General features: G+C 39.7%; 1 protein-coding gene across 1 annotated transcript in view; it reads left to right on the top strand.

The window, feature by feature from the left end:
- LOC139449800 (NXPE family member 3-like) overlaps positions 1–23482 on the top strand; it is a 37753-nt gene that overhangs the window by 7107 nt on the left and 7164 nt on the right. The window contains exon 2 of the mRNA XM_071231335.1: positions 22038–22760. Within this exon, the coding sequence (XP_071087436.1) occupies positions 22038–22760 (723 nt within the window). The remainder of the gene's footprint in view (positions 1–22037; positions 22761–23482) is intronic.

Below are 23482 nucleotides of genomic sequence, written 5' to 3' on the forward strand. Positions count from 1 at the left end.
ATCGTAACTCCCATGATGTAACATAGACCTACGACAGTCGTATCGCTGCGATCGCTTTGTCGAATAGGCTCTGGGCAAACTACACGTATTCCATAGAAATCGAAGGATGATAAGCGCAATTAAATCCATTGCCTCTCATGTTAAGAAAGCTATGTTCTGTCTCCTGAAGAGAGCAAGCAATATTAGTTTACCTCTCGATTGCCTTTTCTCGGCTTTTGTATCTATGGTATATCCTATCTTCTTAGATGCTTCAGAAATATGGGGATACGAAAATTTACAAATTAGAGAGCGTGTGCATTTAACATTTCCAAACGATTTTACTAGATTAAGAGCATCAACTCCAAATGTTGTGGTTTATGTGGAATTAGGCAGGGAACCTCTACACACATCTTTCTCAAAACGTGTAATTAAATGCTTGCATAGCATCGCAACACCTACGTGTATAAGAAGCTTGCACAAACGATTTATCACACGTTGTTAAACAGAATCATGATGTTAGTAAAACCTGGCTCGTATGGATTAAAACTATACTAAATAACTGTGGAATAACATATATATTCTACAACCCTATTAGCTGTAATACCACAGGGATGGTTGCTAAGGTAGGCAAGGTTCTACAGGATCAATTTGTACAACAATGGAGATGCAACATGGCACTGAGTAGTAAAGGCTACATTTGTCAATATCTGACAGAAAAGCCAAAATTTGAAAGATACCTTTTAATGGCAAAAAATTGTTGTAGTGAACGTCAACTTGTGTCGTTCATCCACCCATGAACGTCAGTTTCCCGGTCATGTGACCGATCTCTCGTCCAATGGAAAAGCCGTATATCGTGTAAACTTCACATTATTCACTCATTTAGTCATGGCTGAATACGTCATCGAATAAATGCTCCTGAATTGAAGTGTCTGCCACAATCAGGCTGTCGTCGTATTAGTCGCGGTGATGGTGAGATCGTATCCCGCTAGTGACCAGGTTGTTATTCAGCCTTGGGACCAACGCTGTTTACAGGTCTTTACAGTGTTGTCACTACCCCTAGTGTACAGTACATACACCCTGTGCACTCTAAAGAACCCACTCGTCCGATGGTAGATGGCCAGATGGTGGAAACACGAATACCTACAGACACCCAAAACACAAAACTTGAGGTGTCGCCCTGGGCAAGTGACTTAGTTCAAATGTGCCTCTGTTCACCCAGCAGGGAATGGGTACCTGATATGTGAGGTGGGTGTAAAAACCTAGCGCCCCTAGGCAACTTGGGTTGTATACTCCCCAGGGAGTTGAGAATGATAACTGGAATGCAAACGGATCAACCGGTCGGGGAACAAATAAAACCGCATTTGAGCAGATACCAACACCTGAATACCTGCGGTATGTAAATGTATGATATAATATAACATCACAAAACATGAGGGCGAGGTGAAATGGGCTTTAAGATTATTGAACTTACAAACAGCGACTTGCACATGCACGCACACGACGTGAACTTCTTTTCACACAACTAACCATTTAAGACAGCTTTAAGGGGGTGATTCAAATAACTGTCAGGCCTCGATTTGGGGAGTAAGCTATTGGGAGCTAGCCTTGAAACGAGAGAAGAGCTGTGAGGTCCTTAGGGTTTATTCAAGCAAGTGTCTCATATCATTCAAGTTACATCAATTGATATATAATAGTGACGTACAATGATAATAATGATAATAATATGCTAATAATATGTCCATCTAATAAAGGCAATGTATTTAATATTGGAGTATGTACGGTAACATTATACAACAGATGCAGTATTTACTAGAATAATAACGGTAATGCCAAATAACATTTCTTAACAGCTTAATTGAGTAGTCGTAACATTTTAATAGAGTATGTACGGTATTTAAATGACTACGGTAATGAAATTGTGGTAAAGGCTGTGCTGTAGCGTATGCAACTATATGAGGGACGGGACTCTTTACAATATATTCAAATACTTACGTAATGAGGATCAAAGATCGGTGGACTGTCGGAAAATATGGAATATCCGACCTACGTATGAAATAAATCTTGCTTGAAACAGTTGTGTTAACTCTAGGAACCGTTTTGTGACTAAGCTACATGTATGCTACGCTACTGCAAGGAAATATAAACTGTATATGCATCTGGCATTTGGAACAGATGATGTTAGACATAGAAGGGGAATATAATCATGGATGTCGAAATATAGGAGAGAACTATTGGTGCCGCATATTAATGACACATAAACTGGAGGAGCCCACGACGTATTACACTTCAAACAACACTGGAAAGTGCCTGAGTATTAAACGGTAAATAATATATAATGAGCAGTCATTTAGAACTTGTACACAGTAGATTGAGCGTTACAATATGGCAGTACTGATTCAACTCAACTATAACATTTTCTAGACAGAAAATAACAATGAAATAAGAAGTTCAGTCATAAAATAGGAATATTTAAATGTTTCTTACCTTGAAACAAGAGAGAAGAGAGCTGCGAGGTCCTTAGGGTTTATTCAAGCAAGTGTGCTGGGGACCAACATCCAAGAAGTTATATACCGTATTTCATCTATTAGACGCCGAGACTAATAGAAGCCGGGTCAATTGTTCAGTGCAAAAAAATAGAAGTCGGGCCTCTATTAGACGCCGGGTCGGTCAATTTACGATTCGGGACATTCGTGGTCATAGTGAAATGGGGGTATCAATAGAAGCCGGGCCTCACATAGACGCCGGGTCAAAGGCTTGTCCGAAATAAATAGAAGCCCGGGCATCTAATAGAGGAAATACGGTACCCCCACAGTTCCACTCTTATGTCATTAACAATTACTTTGAAGTTGTAATTTCGGTCTTTGTTATCTGCCCTAGGCTAAAGAAAGAGTGAAACGTAATTTACAAATATTAACGTATCGCCGATTTCAGGTGTATGCAGTCGACGCGATTCAAAAAGGAAAGTGACCGATATTTTCCACGTTGTTATATACCTCTAGTGACGTCACTCTATTGTCTCGCCAGGGTCTTCTTTTACCGACTAAACCTCTACTGGTAGTTTACCGGGCATTCCCAGGGTAAGCCCCGGGCTTTCTGCAAGAAATCCCGTGAGATTTTCTACTGAAAGCCTGGTTTTTGTCCCGAAAAATACCCTCTGTATTGAATTACCTTTCTGCATGAAAAAAACCACAACAGAACATGGCTCAACTATTTATTGATATTAGATGAAATTGAAATTGAGCGTCACAGTTCGATTTAGTTTGTCTTCAGGTCATTGGTCATCTGCTCTTTTCGGATCAGCTTCTTCACGTGATGGCGAGTTCATTTTTTTCAACATACTTAGTATGTCAGAGACCGTTGCCTTTTGGTTGTCAGAAGTTCTCTTTGTAATATCGAACGGCGTCGCTCCGATGTACTGAAACAAATTGTTCAGAATACTGAAAGTATTACACATACAGCATACAAATACACTTAAAAACTATTACAGATTCCAAAAACACCAATATTACCATATATATCATAAATAAAAAGGAGCATCGTACTGGTTTGGAAAAAAATATTTCTTTGATATGTTATGACTTTTGCTGAATAACAATTTCTTATTACTGCAGGACTAAAATGTTTATCAACCTACCGGTAATTTCGCAAATCATTTGTTCATCAACGTCACCTTGATACAATCGAGTGGCTGCCGTGGCTCTCAAGGAATGGTTTATCTTCATGCCCTCAATACCAGACGTCTTGCACAGTCTTTTGACGGTAACTTGTAAGGTTATTTCACGCTCGGAGAGTGGATCTCCTAAACGGAATTTAAAGTCATCACGTTCCTTGTCTTCTTCAGCACAGGATGCCGATTCTTTAAAAACTGACTGCGTCAGAAATATATCGTTGTTGTCTGCGTCCATCCTCTTCAGTGGAATTCATTCGACTGGCTTGAACCACGTGCGCTCATTGTTACAACGGGCCTGAATCACGTGCGTCACGTGCAGCGCGCGGATGTACTCCCCGCGTATTGCATTTAAACTCTCAACAGTAAATATCAATGAAGTCATGTTAACACCAGTTAGTAAAATTATTTCTAATTCATATCATTTGATCAGTTCATAAGTGAGATCAAAAACTTGCCCTCGGTTTTGTTTGGGAAGTATGCCCGCGGAGGAGGGAAAGGGGGGAGGGCCGATAGGTATCGTGTCACAGCGAAACGTAGAAAGCTCCACATCAACGCTGCTGCGAAGGATATATAAATCTCACCTGTTGAGTAATGTTAAGGCCACTGGACACAAACAAAACACTCCTAAGGTGATAGCAAGGCCCTCCCCCCTTTCCCTCCTCCGCGGGCATACTTCCCAAACAAAGCCTCGGGCGCTGTTTTGATCCTACACAGATGAGCTACTGATAAAAGCACAGCAATCACGAGCTGTCACGTTCACAAACCTTAACCAATCAGATTTGTCCTTCCAATGCAGCTACCCTGCATTCAATACACGCTGAGGTTGAGAGGAATGTCCGGATATAAGTATTTACAGCCATTAGCATGGAGGCTGAGTGAAGCGACTAACGATGAAGACGAAATTGATGTTCTGCCTTGCTATCGCCTTAGGAGTGTTTTGTTTGTGTTCAGTGGCCTTAACATTACTCAACAGGTGAGATTTATATATCCTTCGCAGCAGCGTTGATGTGGAGCTTTCTACGTTTCGCTGTGACACGATATCTTCCGCAAAACGCCATATCAATGTTTCTTTCTTCTCGTTACCTTTTAAATTTTTATATTTTATTGACTGACTTTGGTACTGACTTTCATGTAAATATGACGGGTCTCGAACCTACGAGGGCGGTCGGGTAGCCTAGTGGTTAAAGCGTTCGCGCGTCACGCCGAAGACCCGGGTTCGATTCCCGACATGGGTACAATGTGTGAAGCCCATTTCTGGTGTTCCCCGCCGTGATATTGCTGGGATATTGCTAAAAGCGGCGTAAAACCATACTCACTCACTCACACTCACTCGAACCTACGACCTTCTGCTCTCCGTGCAGACGCTCTGTCCACTTGACCACGGAGGCGGTCTCTAATATAGGTATATTCCCGTCTACCTAACACAAGCCTATTTAACAACGGGGCTTGGCCGTGTTTGTGCTCATTCTGTTACACGTTCTCGAGGCTTCAGCAATAATCTTTTTTATTTTTTTATTTGTATTTTTATTTATTTATTTATTTATTATTTTTTTTATTTTATTTTTCTATTTTTTTTATTTATTTATTTATTTTATTTTATTTTATTCGGGGGGGGGGGGGGGGGGTGTTACGAGTTGGAATACTTTATTGTTAATTATTTTAATAACCATTCTCTTTATTCGTGCATGCTTTATATACGTCTTGTGACCCAGAATTTAATGGTTCCCAAGAGTTTTGTTATTTGTGTGAGACGATCAAATCTGATCACTTGTCAGACGGTTATGTGACTTTGCTCATAATATCAACCACTGGGTTTATCCAGACTTAATTATTTCCATGTCAGCGTGATAAGCTGGAATTTGCCGACTGGCATCAAACAGCAGAAAAAATGAAACAAGTTGTATTAACTGACTGACTTTGGAAATGACTTTGGTACTGACTGTCATGTAAATATGACTGATGACCGATTGAATGCTTGGTATTGCGTCAGTTATATATAACACACCCCACGACACTGGAGTGTTTACATTCAACACATAATAATTTTTTAATTTGAAGTTTACACGATATACGTCTTTTCCATTGGACGAGAGAGCGGTCACATGACCGCGAAATTGACGTTCACAAGTGTATGAACGACACAATTTGACGTTCATACGTTTTTCACGAGACCATGATCTTTAAATGACGTAAACACTGACGGACTACTTCCACATTCCTGGGGAAACCCCTGGGAATTCCCTAGTACGAAAACACACATAAACGTTCTTTCTGATCATTTAGAACCTTTATTCTTGGTCTCAGCGTTTCAGTATACATTGAGAAATGTCATAGAGCGTGACTGCATGATTGTTCACGAATATCCTCGCTGCGGCCTATCCTAATGAACAAACGATGAAATGCACATCTAAACTATCGTAGTGTTGACTCGATCCGTGCCTAGGCTGACATTGACCGTCTCCAGCAATCTATGAATTTACCTTAGTGTCTGTTTGACGCATCTTTATTCACCTTTCAATGATCGGCTAGTTGATCAATGATGACGTACACATGTAACCGCCACACGTTCATTAACAACTTCTGAAATCTCTCCCGTCACGTTTATCGTGTCTGCCATTTTGACGTCTTGTACTTGATGTAAATGTATTACGACGCGCTGTCATTGTGACTGACTTACTGAGGTGGTTCTTTACAGACCTTTCTCATCTAATGAGGATATGATTTGAACACACGTGCTGCTTAAGGTGTTTCTGAAGAGCAAGTTGTGCATCCATACGCCCATGCCACCTATCTTTTTGAGGAACTATTTTACTCCGCGATATAGCTGGTTGTTGTATGGCTGTCCGTGTAAACACGTCACACGTATGTAAATGACATTGTGTAGCTGACTTACTGAGGTAGTTCTTTATAGACCTTTCTCATCTTTCCATTGGACGAGAGGTCGGTCACATGAACGTGAAATTGACGTTCATAAGTGTATGAACGACACAATTTGACGTTCATACGTTTTTCATACACTTCAGCGTCATTGACGCGGGTCCCTCTTCCACAAAGCCTCGGAGGTGACGACGCTTCACGGGCCCTATTCAGCATGTTGGCTGGGTGAGACTGTAATCAGGTCACACTGTCCTTGACCTTACAATGTCTCGCACCCGCAGTACGGGAGAGAGGCCTGTGTCGGGTATTTGTTTAGAACCACACAGCATGGGCGGATACAGAGAGGGTGGGGGTGGGGGGGCTCACCCCCCCTTTTTTTTATTTCGAAAAAAATCTTTATTTCTGTATAAATTACCACCAAAGACAATAAATAGATTATAATTGTGCTCCCCCCTTTTCAAAAAAGCTGTATCCGCCCATGCACAGTATGTGCTTGCAAAAGACACCAAACAAAAAACTTACATGATCACTTTCATACGCTCTGATCACAGGACCAGGTAACTAATGATAATAATAATATACAAATTAGCCAAACACTCGTTTGTTTGTTATTATCATTAGTTACATGGTCCTGTGCGCTGATCTGATCGGGTACCATAAGCGTTATAACGAGTGTCACTGATCGGCCTAGATACGCTCACCTTTATATCATCAGTAGTTTGCAGAGACCATAAAACATTGTTTTAATTGTGTCAGCTATTTGCCTGTGATTCCTAAACACATGATCGTGTCACTTCTGTAAGTAATATTCCTTATCGCCGGAATGTCTTGTTTTCACTTTATAAGAATAAGCACACATCGCGATATTTCAGGATTCTGTTGTGGCGACTATAAGTTCGCTAAAATCAAAGTTAAAAGTTTTTTCTTTCTCTGGTAGCCTAGTGGTTAAAGCGTTCGCTCGTCACGCCGAACAGCCGGGTTCGATTCCCCATATTGGTACAATGTGTGAAGCCAATTTCTGGTGTCTCCCGCCTTGACAATGCTGGGATATTGCTAAAAACGGCATAAAATCATACCCACTCACTCTTAAACCCTACACGACGTGACATTGCTGAAAAACTGTTCAAAAAGGCTTCAAACGGTTTGTACCCACTTTGCCCCCACTTTGTCAGTCGGCTGAATGTTGTTTTAGTAACGGATTAGTGGTGAGCAGACTAAAGTCTGTTTCAAGTGAACACTACAAACTGGCGAATTCTAATCACTCCGCCAATGGATTTTACTATGAAAATAGGGGCGGTCGGGTAGCCTAGTGGTTAAAGCGTTCGCTCGTCACGCCAAAGACCCGGGTTCGATTCCCGACATGGGTACAATGTGTGAGGCCCATTTCTGGTGTCCCCCGCCGTGATATTGCTGGAATATTGCTAAAAGCGGCGTAAAACCATACTCACTCACTCACTACTATGAAAATGACTTCACTGTGTTAAATCAATTTGATTTTATAAAGTGAGGGTGCGTTTCCTATCGTGTTAGTCTACCGGTGTAAAATATGGCTGTATATGCTATGCTGATATGAATAATAAATGAAATGTGTTATGTACACATTGATGAGCCGGATCCAGTATTTGTGAATAAAATATGAATACTGAATTATATGAATGCCAGTTTATAATACAATATAAAATAATTGCACGAATTTATAATGAAATATAAAAACATCACCAGAATTATGCGATGTGAATAAAAAAATCACTATGATAGTTATCATTACTTTTTATTTTTTAGCTGACTATAGACTATAGACTATAGGGTGAAACAGTCTATAGCCTAATCCCTTGTTTGAATACACAATGCTATTTAAAAAGTGGTCAAATGTAACAAATGTTACATTTGGGATAACACTTTCTTAGCCGTGACAATTTACACTTGCCAGAGGGGTACACAAAGCACGTGATCTAGACTACCATTTCCTTGTGGAAGCCTCGGTGGCTGAGTGGTTTAGATCGCTGACTGTGTTCACTGGCGATTAGGTGCCTCACTCTGAAAGTGTGGGTTCGAATCCCGGATGGGACTCTACCCCAAAGAGTATTAGAAACTGTACTTTACTAAGAAAGTGTTATCCCAAATAGAACATTTGTTTATTGTCAAGGGGATAATCACGGCTGAGTGATTTCTATATCTTAACAAAAGCAAAGTGGGAACACCCCAATTAAACCAACCTATCTGGTAACAGTAGAATTCTATGGCGTGTTTGTAGAGCAGCACAACCCACTGTAATTTCTGAAGCTGATAGAATTTACCCCGTTCAATGATTATGTGAAATTGTTCAACGTTTTAATGACGCGTATATTTTGATCGCCTACTGTTAACCACATTTACAAGGGCCGCTACGATGTTTATGATATACTTTTTGTTATGTTTTTTAATTATAATTTTAGTTGTGATGATATATGAATAATAATGTCCCACGGTGATCCATAAGGCTTGTGGGGTGAGGTGAAATGACGTTTAACGTCGCGTACAATATTATTTCACTTACATAATGACGTGCATGCACGTGTGTGTATGGCTGCTTGTGCTAGTCCGGACTAATGCCGATTTTAAAGTGATAGCACACAGAGATATCATGCCGCAGTTTAACATAAATACCCCACCTAAAGACATAGTTTACTGACTCCGAGCCGACCAGTCTATGTTTAAGACCCTTTGGCCCGCGAAACAACCGGTACTATCGGTACTAGCGGTCGGGTAGCCTAGTGGTTAAAGCGTTCGCTCGTCACGCCGAAGACCCGGGTTCGATTCCCGACATGGGTACAATGTGTGAAGCCCATTTCTGGTGTCCCCCCTCGTGATATTGCTGGAATATTGCTAAAAGCGGCGTAAAACCATACTCACTCACTAATTTAACGTCTTTTGGTATGACGCGAACCTACGACCTTCTGCTCTCCGGGCAGACGCTCTGTCCACTTGACCACGGAGGCGGTCTCTGATATAGGCATGTTATGTATTAATATAATAAATCTTCAGGAGACACTTTTGATAAACTGCATGTCTGTCGATAAGAAGTTCATTCCCGTCTGCCTAACACAAGCCTACTTAACAATGGGGCTTGGCCGTGTTTGTGCTCACTCTGTTACATGTTCCTCGAGCTCGAGGCTTCAGCGATTTGACTAATCTCTCGCGTTGGCAGTGAACTGTATATGATTGGATAGGGTTAATATTTCACATCGTGTGTTAAATATAATGTCTATCAGCTGCAATAAAGCGTTAATGTGAAACAGGATTCATGAAAAGGTCTTTGGCAGATAGAAAAATGATAACTCTAAAATCAATTTTATGGGCACATTCCTTTGGGCGTTAATGGCAAAATAGCGGTGAAAATTATATGAATGGATCACTGAAAATCAATGATGACACGAAATGGGTAAACATGTCCTCCCTACCTTTAGCATGGCATGCCATTGAAAGAATGTCACATTCAGATGTGATCGGGTTTGCTGCACGTGGAATGCGCCAAATGAACTCGAATAATACCATAAGCGGCTTAAGATTATCATGTAGTCAGACATCCGGGAGTCAAAATGTTGCAAAGTCCTTATCACGTGACACCGTCTAGGCCAATCAAAATGGGAGATACGTTTCATCATATTGTCACCATGCTCCTGTCAACATAACAAATATACACGCAAAACTTGCTGCGCCAAGTGACAGAGGAACCAGTTTATCGTTAAATGACTCTCTCCGACTATGCGGATAAATGAGATTGATATTTTTCGTAGGTGATTCGGGGCACATTTGATACCAATCCCCGTCCATTGTGGACCCCACGGACAATGAAAACGGAAGTTGCATTTCGCGTTGTTGCCATACTAGGAATATTCAGTGTTTCTTTCTTCATGCTTGTCTTACACGCCAGGTAAGTATTACGACCACTAGACCACTGTTGTTGGACGTCTAGTTATCCTCATACATGTTACAGTTATAACGGACCGCCTCCGTGGTCTATTGGTATAACGTCCGCCCGGCGGAGAGCGGAAGGTCCGGGGTTCGATCCCCAGCCGCGTCATACCAAAAGACGTTAAAAGATGGTACTTGTTGTTACCCTGTCTGGCGCTCGGCATTAAGGGGCTAAAACAAGGACGGGTCGGCTCGGAGTCAGTATACTGTTTCTGAGTGGGGTATTCATGTTAAACTGCGATAAGTGCAATAATCTTGGACGCGACGTTAAACCCAAATTCACCTCACCACCTACAGTTATAACTTTTAATCAATAATTATGTATAATATCCCAATTTTCAGGTATTATTTGTAATACCTGATTCAGGTATAATACAAAATAACTAAAATTTGCATTTATTATATATAATATCTGAATTGAAAGCGCAATATTAATGTATAGTAATTAACTTTTGTGCTGTTTCATTTGTTTTGATAGGATAGTTCACTTTCTTAGAAACATATTTTTATTATTATATTTTATCATTTAACTAAAGCATTTATCCATGACATAAGCTTATGACATAAAAACATGTATATCATACCTCAATGACATAAGTATGCAAATTAGATAACCGGAAGTGGGACTATTTTCGCCGGTGCACGTGAGTCACACTCCGGCGCAGTGGTGACTCAGCATAACACCACTGCCACAGGCTGATTCGCATATCACGTGACCGGACTTTTCTCTTTTTTGTAAACAAACGCGCTTTTTCAGAAACTTGGCACACTTCTCTGCAAGTTTTTCATTTGTGTTCGAGAAACAAATGGGGAAAATTATGAACCAAACAGTCTCAAGGATTTTCAGAGCAGGATCGAGAGATCACTAAAACGAAGGGGGTATGGCTATTCACTCATGTCATCTTTAGAATTTTCACGATCACGGGCAGTATTAAAGGGGAGAAAAAATGAACTTAAGAAAGAAGGGCGTGGCAACTTACCAAGGAGGGCCGACCCGATTGGTGATGAAGAGATCGAGCCCCTGTGGCAGTCCGGATCCATTGGAATCACTCATCCAATGAGCATAATAAACTGTCTCTGGCTCTACAACACAATCCATTTTGGAATAAGAGGTGTTAATGATAACTACCGTTATCGACAGCAGACAACACAGTCAGCGGTTTCAAATGATAAATGTTTCTGGTGGTGTCAACACTATGTTTGCTGGCAACATTACTGGTGGAAACATAACGATTAATCTCGTTAAACCTCTAAGCCCGGTCCCAGTCAAAAGACGCCGGATTGCCATCGAAAGTGATAGTGACACCGACTAATGCATCTACTCTGACCTCACCTCCGCGAGAAACTTCAGTCTATATATATAAGTGAAGTTACACCAGCGATATCACCAGATTACACAGACAAGTTATTGTTATCGTTATTAAAGTTTCAATTATTCTGCAAAAGTCTGTTCAAGTATTTTGTTTAAAATAATCCGAGGAACTTTTTTCTCAGGGAAGGGATATGCCATAAAGGAGTTAAGATGTTGTTTATTGTGGTTTACAGTAACTTCACACGGCTATTGAAAACATGTATCACTACGCAAGTATCTATACGTAAGATTTCGACAAGTTGCTGATGTTAATGTTAATGTAATTATTTCTTAAAAGGAAAGCAAAAATGTTAAAATGATAAATAGAATTCATCACTCGTGTTTTTTTAATATTGGAAATATCAACCTTGTCCAGTTAATCGTTCCCATATTAAAAAAACACTCGTGATGAATCCTCTATATAGTATACATTTAAGTGTGAATGCCAAGGATAACATAACGACAATTGAATGGGTAAATATGGGCGCAGCTTTATTACATGGCGGAGAGGGCACGGGTGGCCCAGTCGCCTAAGACGCCGCGATTCGCTCTGCAGAGTTGCGTCCCTTGGACACGCCAGAAACCTATGATTGTTGGTTCGAATCCCTGTTCACCCCGATTATGTTTCTAGGTTTGTCAGCACCATACCCGTGCTTGTGGGTTTCACCGAAGTGGTAAACGTCTGAGACCTGCATCACTTCGGGCTTTCCTCCCACATCAAGCTGACACGCCGCGATATAACTGGAATACTGTTAAAAGCTGCGTTAAAACCCAACTCACTCACTCACTCACTATTACATGGCGGAAGTCACAACAGGTTTTGATACTGAACACCGACCTTTCAAGGATGGGCAATTCAGAAAAATACAGGGTACTATACAAGGGTACAGGTTGTACACTTATCAGATACACAAGGTTAACTTGCTATTGCATCCGAGGTTGATATGCACATCGTGATGCGGCAGCAACAGTAAACATCCTGACCAAATGGGCCTAAATATAATACAAGCACAAACACACACACACTGAATACCCTCCGTGGCTACACACAACGTGAGGTTCAGTTAGTCCTGCGGTGAACAATTACACATCCTGTGTACCCTCTGTGGATACACACAACATGAGGGTCAGGTTAGCTACAAACTTTTTGGTAAATACTTTACCATCCGTGGTTACACACAACGTGTTTGAAAAGGGGTGTTGTGGGGGGGGGGGGGGGGGGGGTGTGTGTGTGGGGGGGGGGTGGTGCACAATTAAGATCTTTTTATTGTCTTTGGTGGTGATTTATACAGAAATAGGGTTTTTTTTAATAAAAAAGGGGGGTTATTTAATACGCTCGGTTATGCACCCAGATTCACTGGGTTTACAGTCAAAGGGAAGTAACTCATGATTTTTTGGTGGTAGAGCGCTTAACCTCTCACTTAAACAAATTTGTTGCAGACAGGCTTACACAAATTAGATTATATACTGCTGGTATTAGGTACGAGTATCTGTCACTGTTTGGACTTGAAAAACACGTGTTATACTGCTGTGTGTATATCCACCCAGAAGGATCTACATGGTACGGCAGTAATGTTGGATCTAAAAACGGTATATTGCTATTTCAGTATGAACTGCTTGACATCCTAGGTGATGTTGGTGACTTTTCGTGCATTTTAGGGGGTGACTTTAATGCAAGAACTGGCAAAGAGCCAGATTATGTAGAGGATGATATACTTCAATATCTCCATGGCCAGGATACTTCATACTGGGACTTTCTCTTAGACAGGTTTAATCTCTGTAGATATTCAAACGATACTGTTCTTGATAACTTTAGAAAATGTTTTATCAATTTATGTGCTGTTTTAAATGTACACATTATGAATGGCCGCTGTGGAAGTGATTCGGAGAAAGGTGATTTTACATTTGTTGGCAATGCTGGAGCAAGTGTTATCGATTACATTATTAGCACCATAGATATATTTGACTTGTGCCAAACTTTTAATCTTGACACTTTTGCATGCCTCTTAAGAAAAGCTATTGATTCTGTTTTCACAAACATTGATGAAAGTGTATCGTTATTTACAGAAGCTATTGCATATGCTGGGAATGTAATGAAAAGGGAAGTAACCCCTAACAGAGAAAGTAAACCGTGGTTTGACTGGGAATGTAATGAAAAGGGAAGTAACCCCTAACAGAGAAAGTAAACAGTGGTTTGACTGGGAATGTGAGTTGTTAAAGAAGGAAAGATGCACTCTTTTAAACCATTTCAAGAAATTAAAGGATAAAGACTCACTTGCTAAGTACACTGATTCGAAAATTAAGTGTAAAGCTACTTGCAGAAAAAAGAAAAAAAATTACATGGATAGAAGCAGAAAAAAGTTGAAGAAAGTATCAGCTCATCAAAACAGTTTTGGACTTCCTTGAAAAGCATCAGCAAAAAGAAGGAAACTAAAAGTAACATAGAAATGCATGAGTGGTTTAATTACTTCAAAAATCTTTTCAGTGGTGATGATTCCACAAATAACTTCCAGTAGAACTCTTTTGATAATGATGAAACCAATTTTGCAACGGAAATATTAGATTCCCCAATCTCAAAAGAAGAAATGAAATCTGCCATTCAAAATCTGAAAAATTTGAAAAGCCCGGGATTTGATAAACTTATAACAGGATTCTTTAAATACTCTCTTGATAATACCCTGTCGTATTTGGTAATATTATTCAATACAATAATGGATACCCCTTACTTTCCAAAAGGTTGGACACTTGGAACTGTCGTTCCAATTCACAAAAGAGGCTCAGTGACAGATGTTGAAAATTATAGGGGGATTACACTTACCAGTATATTCAGTAAGATATTTCTTAGCATTAATAATAAACGCTTGGTATTGTGGGCGGAAGCACTTGATAAGACTGAGGAAGAGCAAGCAGGTTTTCGACAAGATTACTCAACCACTGATAATATGTTTATTCTCCAGGCTCTTATAGATAGGTATATTCAACGAAAACGTAACATTTCTAACCGCTTCCACATTGTCATGTATTCTGTACTATGGGCCTGTGGCCTTACAGTTATATATGAATAAACTGATTGTTTGAGTATCTGCTCAAATGCTTGTTCCCAGACCAGTGGAGCCCTTTGCATTCCAGTTGTCATTCTCTTTGTGTAAAGTATTGTTGAGTGATAAATATGAAAGTTGGCTTCTTAATAATATCAACTGACGACCACTATAGAGAGGTTAGCTATTGTGTTGTTTAATCTGTTTTGATAGGAAAGTAAAGAAACATGTTTTCGGTTAAACGCGGCAATTTCCAGATTTTTATGGAACGTTTTTACATGTTTTCTTCAAGTTCCCCAACCCAACTCGCGGCTAGAATATCAAGTGGTCGTCCCCCATTGATAACCGATCTTACACTAGGGACATATTAACCCGCCCCTACTGCGGCATTAAACAACATTCGCTCATTTCAATAGATGTCGTGAAATTTGCTCTTAATTACGATGTTAAATTCTCACATAATTACGATATTTAATTTCCTGTCACCTACTTAGAGATGAACTACAGGGTTGTTGAATTAATAATTAATTTTATTTACGACATATTCAATTACGATATTTAATTTTCGGTCAACTACTTATAGAATTGAATTGAATAGATGTTTTGTTGAGTGGAATATGCGTAACAGCGAATATTGTTCGATTTCTATCATTTTGAATACGACAGGATACAAAGTAGCTTCGAACCGTTGTGTGTGAGCATACAGAAGCTGTAATTCATATTTTGGTTTCTTTGACACGTTAAATCAATACCATGCTGAAGCAGACAATGGTTTCCATGGTTACCGGTGGCAGCGTGTGGCTTCCATTTCGCAAATCTAATGTATATAGATGTCCATTGCAATAGATAAATCCGATATACAAATATTATATTGACCCGTGAAGATCCGATATCTCCAAAGCAATATCTCCTGTGAGAGCCAGTTTTGGATGATAAATCGTATGTACCCTTGTGAATCGTCTTATGACATTTATTGCCAGTTACAGGAGTCCCGATAAACAGAATATGTACATATTCTGAAAGTAATGTGTGATAAGACACGCACCAAACCTATACTCTTTATGTACATGTTGTTCTTAATTAAGAACTATTGGTTTAACAAGATACGTGTATTAAAGTGCCATGCTTTCCTGCTGTGCTATCATTCCAATTTAAAATAATTACAAAACATTGGTACCACTCATCTTTCAATATATATATATATATAAACAAGGTTGGGTTAATCACAAATATATTTGAATGAATACAACAGTTATACTTACCTAATATCTTTAATTTAATGATTTGATCATTTCTAAGTAAAAGGCCCTGCTAATTTCATGGTACTATTAACAGAGCTGACTCATCCCATATGCATATATGAAAGGACATTTATATATTTCAGCACATTTTGATGTACACTCTTCAAAAAAAGAAACGCATAGTTAAAAAATAAGGATATTTAATAAGCGGATGTAAAAATATCTACACAGAATATGCTTGAACACAATCAAATGAAATTAGACACAGTGATCGACAAGAGCATTGTCGTCATTGTCAGCATTAACTCAGTTCAGTCATTGCACATGTGTAGCCACAAGGGGGCGTCATGGTCAGTATCTGGTTACACCACCTCTTGCAGTCGTCACTGCTCGACACCTCCTTGGCACAGATCCCACAAGTCTTCGGATTCTTTTGTGGGGAATTCTTCGCCATTCCTCCTGTAAGGCGTTGGCGAGTTGTGCCATTGTGTGAGGACGCTGATGACGTTGACGGACGCGTCGATCAAGTTCGTCCCAGCAATGTTCAATCGGGTTGAGATTAGGCAATTTGGACGGCCATGGAAGGACATTGATGTTCTCATTAACAAGGAAATTAACTGTTGCACGTGCTGTGTGGGGCCGAGCGTTGTCATTTTGGAACAGCTCCCTCTGGCGGTCCAAAGTTGGGAGGAGGTGAGGATGCAGAATTTGGTCTGTTATCGGTTTGCTGTAAGATTGCCCTGTACAACCACTCACTGTGATACCCGTATAGGATATGGCTCCCCACACAATGACACTCCCTCCACCAATTCGGTCCACCTGTCGAACGCAGTTCGGCGCAAAACGTTCATGTCGACGTCGGTATACACGTTGTCTTCCATCCCGTTGTTGAAGAAGAAAACGTGACTCATCGCTGAACCAAAGGCGTCGCCAGTTCCTGTGATCCCATGCCTGTACTCTGTTGCACCACCGGACACGTCGTTGACAGTGTAGACGTCGAAAGACAGGTCCAACTTTTGGTCGTCTCGCTCGAATTCCCACTTCCCTCAGACGATTTCAGATGGTTTGGTCGGAAATTCTTCGCAGACCAGGCACTTGTCCTGCAGTGTCCGTTGCTGTAGCAAATCGATTCCGAAGGTGATGCAACCGGATGTACCGATCCTGAGCAGGGGTGGTCACTCTTGGTCTTCCACTTCTGGGATGATCTTGAGTCAAATTAGTGCGTGTATATGTCGAGATATGGTGCTTTTGTGAACGTTGAAGTGTGTTGCAACGGCAGACTGGGACTCCCCTGCTTCCAAATGTCCAATGGCGATATTTCGGTCAGCTGTCGTTAATCTTGGCATTTTTCGATATCCATTCACGTCAGAAAATTTGTAATGAACTGATGAATTTTGTACGGTCTTTTATAGTCAGTGTCTCTACTCTTGTTTCCAACATTGTGCACATGCATTGTGCTGAAAACTTTTTCTGAGAGCAATTTCCGTGCATCCTTTGCATTTTTGCTGATAAACGTTTACAAAAAAACACATTTTGAGATGTGTTTGCGCGCAATGCACAACAAACATGATTAACGGGAATCAAACAAAAGAATTGTCTTTATGACGATTGCTGGGGAAAAAAATCAAATTGGTATTCTCAAAACACCTATGCGTTTCTTTTTTTGAACAGTGTACAATGATTCATAATTTCGCTCAGAACATTGTATAAAGTTGACAATCATAGAAAACGTTATAAATAATTTTTTTTCAACTAGCTCTGTTTCAGTCATAAGGCATCAGGTAAATCTGTCATACAGACACTGAAACAAATATATCCAATATAGCTCAATATTTGGCAAAATGAAGAAAGTCTCTTGGCTCCTCTTTATTATATTTTATAAGTATTTTTTAACAACTTTTGTTTCAGTAAAATATGTTCATTTTAGAGATTAGATGTCAGTTTAGGTCAGAATCAGGTCTGTGGTACGTTCACTGCAACAGTGTTGACATTACAAATATATTTACATATATCAATATATACAGATGAAATGCCGGATTTGCTTAATACATATATATGTGGACAAATATGTATGGACAATTTGGATGAATAGAGATATACCTTCTTATGTGTATATAGATATACCTTCTTATGATTAGTGATCACAGATGATTGTAGAAAGTGCATAAAGAAAATTGAATAAATGTGTGAGTAATCTGGTTAATACCACGTGTCGCCATATTCAGCCATATTGCGATATTGGTTTCCCACATGAAACATGAAATCATGACTTGAATTTAGACCTGGCTTTCTGGTGTTATGTAACCACTTGTCTATACCCCATAATCCCCTGTAGAAAAAGAGCCAAATTTAACGAATAAAGATCACAAGATTAAACAGATGTATACATTTATGTACATATGCTGTATTACAACGTTAATAAATCAGTATATATGTGTTCTGCGCAAACTTAATAACACATATACACTCATAGATACTCCGAATTTATAAAAAAAAGTCCAGTTTCCACCCTTGCAAAACTATGCTGGTATTTCCAGAATCGATGGCAGCGCCAACAATGGCTTTTACGAGTTATGTCCCTTCTTTGTGCCTCCTATTGACCAATCAGATTCCACCTCTCATATCACTTGCAATTGTTTCAAACAAAATGGCGGCGCCATGTCAAGACGATCAGATCGATAATACATAGATCCGACCGGGAGCCATTTAACCAATAGGGCGTGTTACGACGTAAATTGTAATAAAAAGGTAAATTGTAATACTTGCAGCAAATTGTAATAATTTTGTACAGGGCGCCATCTTGTGCCTTAAGCGCTAACGTCATCCATGGCCTTTACAGCCGCGTGGTGTATTGTATTATGAAGGCGAATCGCGGTGCGAGGTCGAGGTCTGAAATGGGTTAAGAACAACCCAAGGATGCTTTGGCACACGCCAATTTCGTAACGGCGATGTAAGCGTTTGACGGCGTCAGTACAAGCAAACCATTTCAGAATTCGATTGGAGAAGAGGTCGAAAATTGATATAGAACACCCTGGAACACTCCGGCATACGCGAATTTCATAGGAGTGATATACTGCAAGCAGTGCCTTACTATTGACGGCGTTGGTAATAGCAAACCATTTGAGGATTTGAATATGGCTGAATACGTTTGCGTGCGTTTGTACGCACTCCTGAGAGGTGTAGCACTATTTTCAAGTTTACCATTTGTTTCAAATGTAATTCCTTAGTAGTTATATCTATCCGTATTTGACCGCCTCCGTGGTCTTGTGTTAGAGCGTCATACCAAAAGACGCTAAAAGATGGTACTTGTTGTTACCCTGTCTGGCGCTCGGCATTAGGGGCTAAAACAAGGACTGGTCGGGTCGAAGTCAATATACTGTGTCTGAGTGGGGTATTCATGTTAAACTGCGGCATGGTATCTCAGTGAGCCAGCGCTATAAAACGGTATTAGTCCAGAATAGCACACACACACACACACACACACACACACACACACACACACACACACACACACACACACACCTTTACCTCACCTCTTATTTGCCCACCCACTTCAAGAATGCCAATCAAACAGTATACAATTATATACTCAATGATCCTCAATGAAGAATCTTAATGTCAATCAATGATTGTGAAAGTGCTGCAACTGATGATCGTTTACACTCTGTCAATTCTCAAAAGTGTCACGGATCAAATCAAGGCACAATACTTCTGTTAATGCTTCTTTTTTTTATTCGGTTATATACCTAGAGGAACACCGTATTCTGGAGTCATTCGTCTCTCTGTATAACAATGAAAAGAAAATCATAATAATTTCCTGGAAAATGTTGAAGAATATTCATTCCGTTGAAGTAAACACCATCACTCCACCATGGACATTGAACTGTATAGTTACGAACTGTGTACAAGTATTTATATTTCTTAAATATAACACTTCGAGAAAAACATGAAGTTATCCACAATCACTGAATCAGGCCAGTTTCATTGGCGCCGCCATGTTGGATTACAACGCCACCTTGTGCCTTTGAATTTTGTACACTCGACCGTTACAACACGTTTGAAAGGACCACTGTCCTTATTTCGGGCATAACATAATCTTATATATAATCGATATGTAGTCATAAGGAACACTCTCTCGCGACAACATTATCACGTATATATAGATTTATAGATAAAACTTGTAATCTAGTTTCCTACTTCCAGCAGAGACCATAAAGTAGATTTATGGTCTCTTCTTCCAGCAAACATGAAGACATTGCTGGAGCGCGAAGTGCTTCACGGAACTAAATACGAGCAAATCATGCCAACCTCAAATATAGCTTGCTATAATTGAGCTCCCTGATATTCTTGAGTTTATGGACGCTAACGAATGCACAGTTGTATGAGAAAATTTGGACCTCGAAACACGTTCTAATATTGACGTTTTGAAAGTTTGCTTTGTTTGGTATATTTATTTGCGTAAACGAAACTGTTGTAAGGTCATTATTTATATTTGAAATCCAGTCCTGGGTATGAAATTATACTTTTCCAAACATATCTATTCATGGGAAAAGAAACAATTCAGAAATTCGAAACTGATGGCAGCAACAGCTCTGTCTCATTGACGCCATTTTCAGAAACCCTTTAAAAGGAACCTCATCACTAAATCCAAAGAATCGAAATGAAAATAAATTAGCACAAACTTATAACTATAATTATCAGACCTGTCACGACTTGAGGGGGGTATCTGACGGGCATGTAAATCATGAATATTATCCTGATTGATATTATTTTCTAACGTTGCCACAACAAGAAGGAAACGTCGCTATATAAATGCAATGCAATAATCTTGTTCGCGACGGTAAACCCAATTTCACCGCATTACTGTTCAAGATATTTTCATGTATTATACAGAAGTATTACATACCAACGTCATCTCAAGTATTCAGAAGTATTCAGAAGTACTCCTCCTGTCATTGTGGATTTCACTATCTGGTTTCCAGATTTTACGACCGTTTCTAGTCAATGGATAGTCAATAATTAGTTGACTGGGCCGCGATGCTTTATTAAAGTACTCACGGAAATGAAAAAAAAACTGTTTATTCGAATTCAGATCTTAAATAAATGCAATTAATATACAAAATATGTAAATATTCAAACAACTAAATTAGTACTAATTGGGCCGTGGCACAAATACAGCGTATCAAATGTTTTTATGCCTTTTTACACGTAAAAGTGTGTATAAATGTGAATAAAACAGACTATTGTCAAACAGGGCATAACCAGGTGTAAGTAGATCAAGGTGACCTATGACACCTTGACGACAGGTGAGAACAGGTGCATAATGCCTATAGTCTGTTTCTGCTATGTCAATTTGGACTTTATTTTTTTATTTTTGAATGTTGAAAGTGCCCACAAATTCCCTCCTGTAAGATACATTTTGTATTGTTCACTGAGATCAAACTAGCAAATCCAGACTAGTACTTTTCGAGTTGTTTTGGTATTTCGTATTTACAGCTATGTAACACTTTGTGTCGATTTTTAAATTGAGAAAAACATTTTTTTTTCATTTCCGTGAGTACTTTAGGTTTCTCTTTCAGTGTATGTTCGCCAGTCATCGGTTCTCAGAATACCGTTTCAGAAAAAGAATATTTTGGGTTTTTTTAAAATCACATATATATATATATCGAAGAGCATGTTTTTTGTGAGTCCTTTTGAATGATAGTTGTCAATCAGTCACAAGTTAAAGAACATCCGTTTTTTTCATATGACTGAAGTTGATATGTCATGGTTGATGGGTGTTGCAACACACAGCCGTCCAATTGTGGGTGTCCTTTACCTTGTTTGGAGTTTTATGCATATTGCTGTAGGCATATGTTTTTACAGAGAATTGAAGTTCTTTTCAAATGCACCATTCTTCTATACAATTCACTCTGCTTTGTTCGCAGACCGAGTACCATTCTTCCAAGATCTGATTTCAAGAACGGGGTTCGTCGTTCAGCGGATTGGCTGGGTCCAATGTCTCTGGATAGGAAAACAGCACATGGGTTGAAGTCAGTGAAGAACAACCCCTTTGCGAGTGCCATAGCACAGATGGACCCAAAGACCTGTTCATATGCTCCTAATTCAAACATTCAACTCGCTTCATCTAAAACGGACTTCAGACTCGGGGACACAATTTCTGTTGAAATCCAACTTTTCGACGCGTACAAGCGGAGGAAAAACAAGGGAGGTGATAACGTGAGAGTATGGATGAGTGAAGCGTCAAAAGATGCGCGCGCAGCAGGCGTTGTCACTGACAACAAGGACGGTACCTATACAGGAACTCTCAAGGCTCTCTGGACCGGAAGTCCAAAAATCGAAGCCGCCATAGCTAGTCGGAAAGAAAACGTGGATATCTTCTATCGGGTATATCACGATTACTACACACTCAGAAACTTATCAGCGATGTTCGAGAGCGATGGCGTCCAGGAGGAAACGTTGTGCCTACCTATACCAAACATCCGGGGCTTTGAGAACGTCTGTAACTTGACAGCCGAGAATTACGGACTCCCGTGGTATTGTGGGAAACCATCACACCGGAAGCTGTTGTGTCACGACTTCACGGGGTTACGTGAGCCAGATAAACAGCCATCCCCATTTACTCCACACGAGGCAAAATTCTTCGAAGGGTACAACTATTTATCAATTTCCTTATTCATATTGTTTAATTCAGATATTATTATTAACGGTCCATTTCTCAAACAGCAATGTCGACATGCTAGTTATCTGTAAATGTTCTCTATTGTGATAAGTTCAACATACTGATTGTCTGGGGGCACGGGTGGCCCAGTCGTCTAAGGCGCCGCGATTCACTGTGCAGAGTTTCGCCCCTTGGGCACGCCAGAAACCTATGTTATATTTTGGTAAATGTCTGAGACCTGCACCACTTCGGGCTTTCCTCCCACATAAAACTGTTTAAAGCGGTGTTAAACCCACCTTACTCGCCCTCTGATTGTCTTGTTATCATGATTATTGCGTAATACTGGTTATATGTAAAACCCCTGAGTATCTCGTCATGGTGATTATTTTCCACATAATAAGTATTATTCTGATATAAGCTGATTATTTCAACATACTGTTTATCTCGATATGATGTATATGTCAACATAATGGTTTTTATCGTTATTATATACAATTCAACGTACTGGTTATCTCGATATGATGTTTATGTCAACATAATGGTTATCTCGATATTATTTTTATTTCGAAACACTAAATCTCGATATGATGTTTTGTTAATGGTTATCTCGATATTATATATATTTCAACATACTGGTTATCTCGATATGATGTGTACGTCAACATAATGGCTATCTTGATATATTTATTTCAACATACTGGTTATCTCTAT

Source organism: Haliotis cracherodii, unplaced genomic scaffold, assembly GCF_022045235.1.
Source record: "Haliotis cracherodii isolate W230 unplaced genomic scaffold, xgHalCrac1.p SCAF_8, whole genome shotgun sequence".
NCBI classification, from domain to species: Eukaryota; Metazoa; Mollusca; class Gastropoda; order Lepetellida; family Haliotidae; genus Haliotis; species Haliotis cracherodii.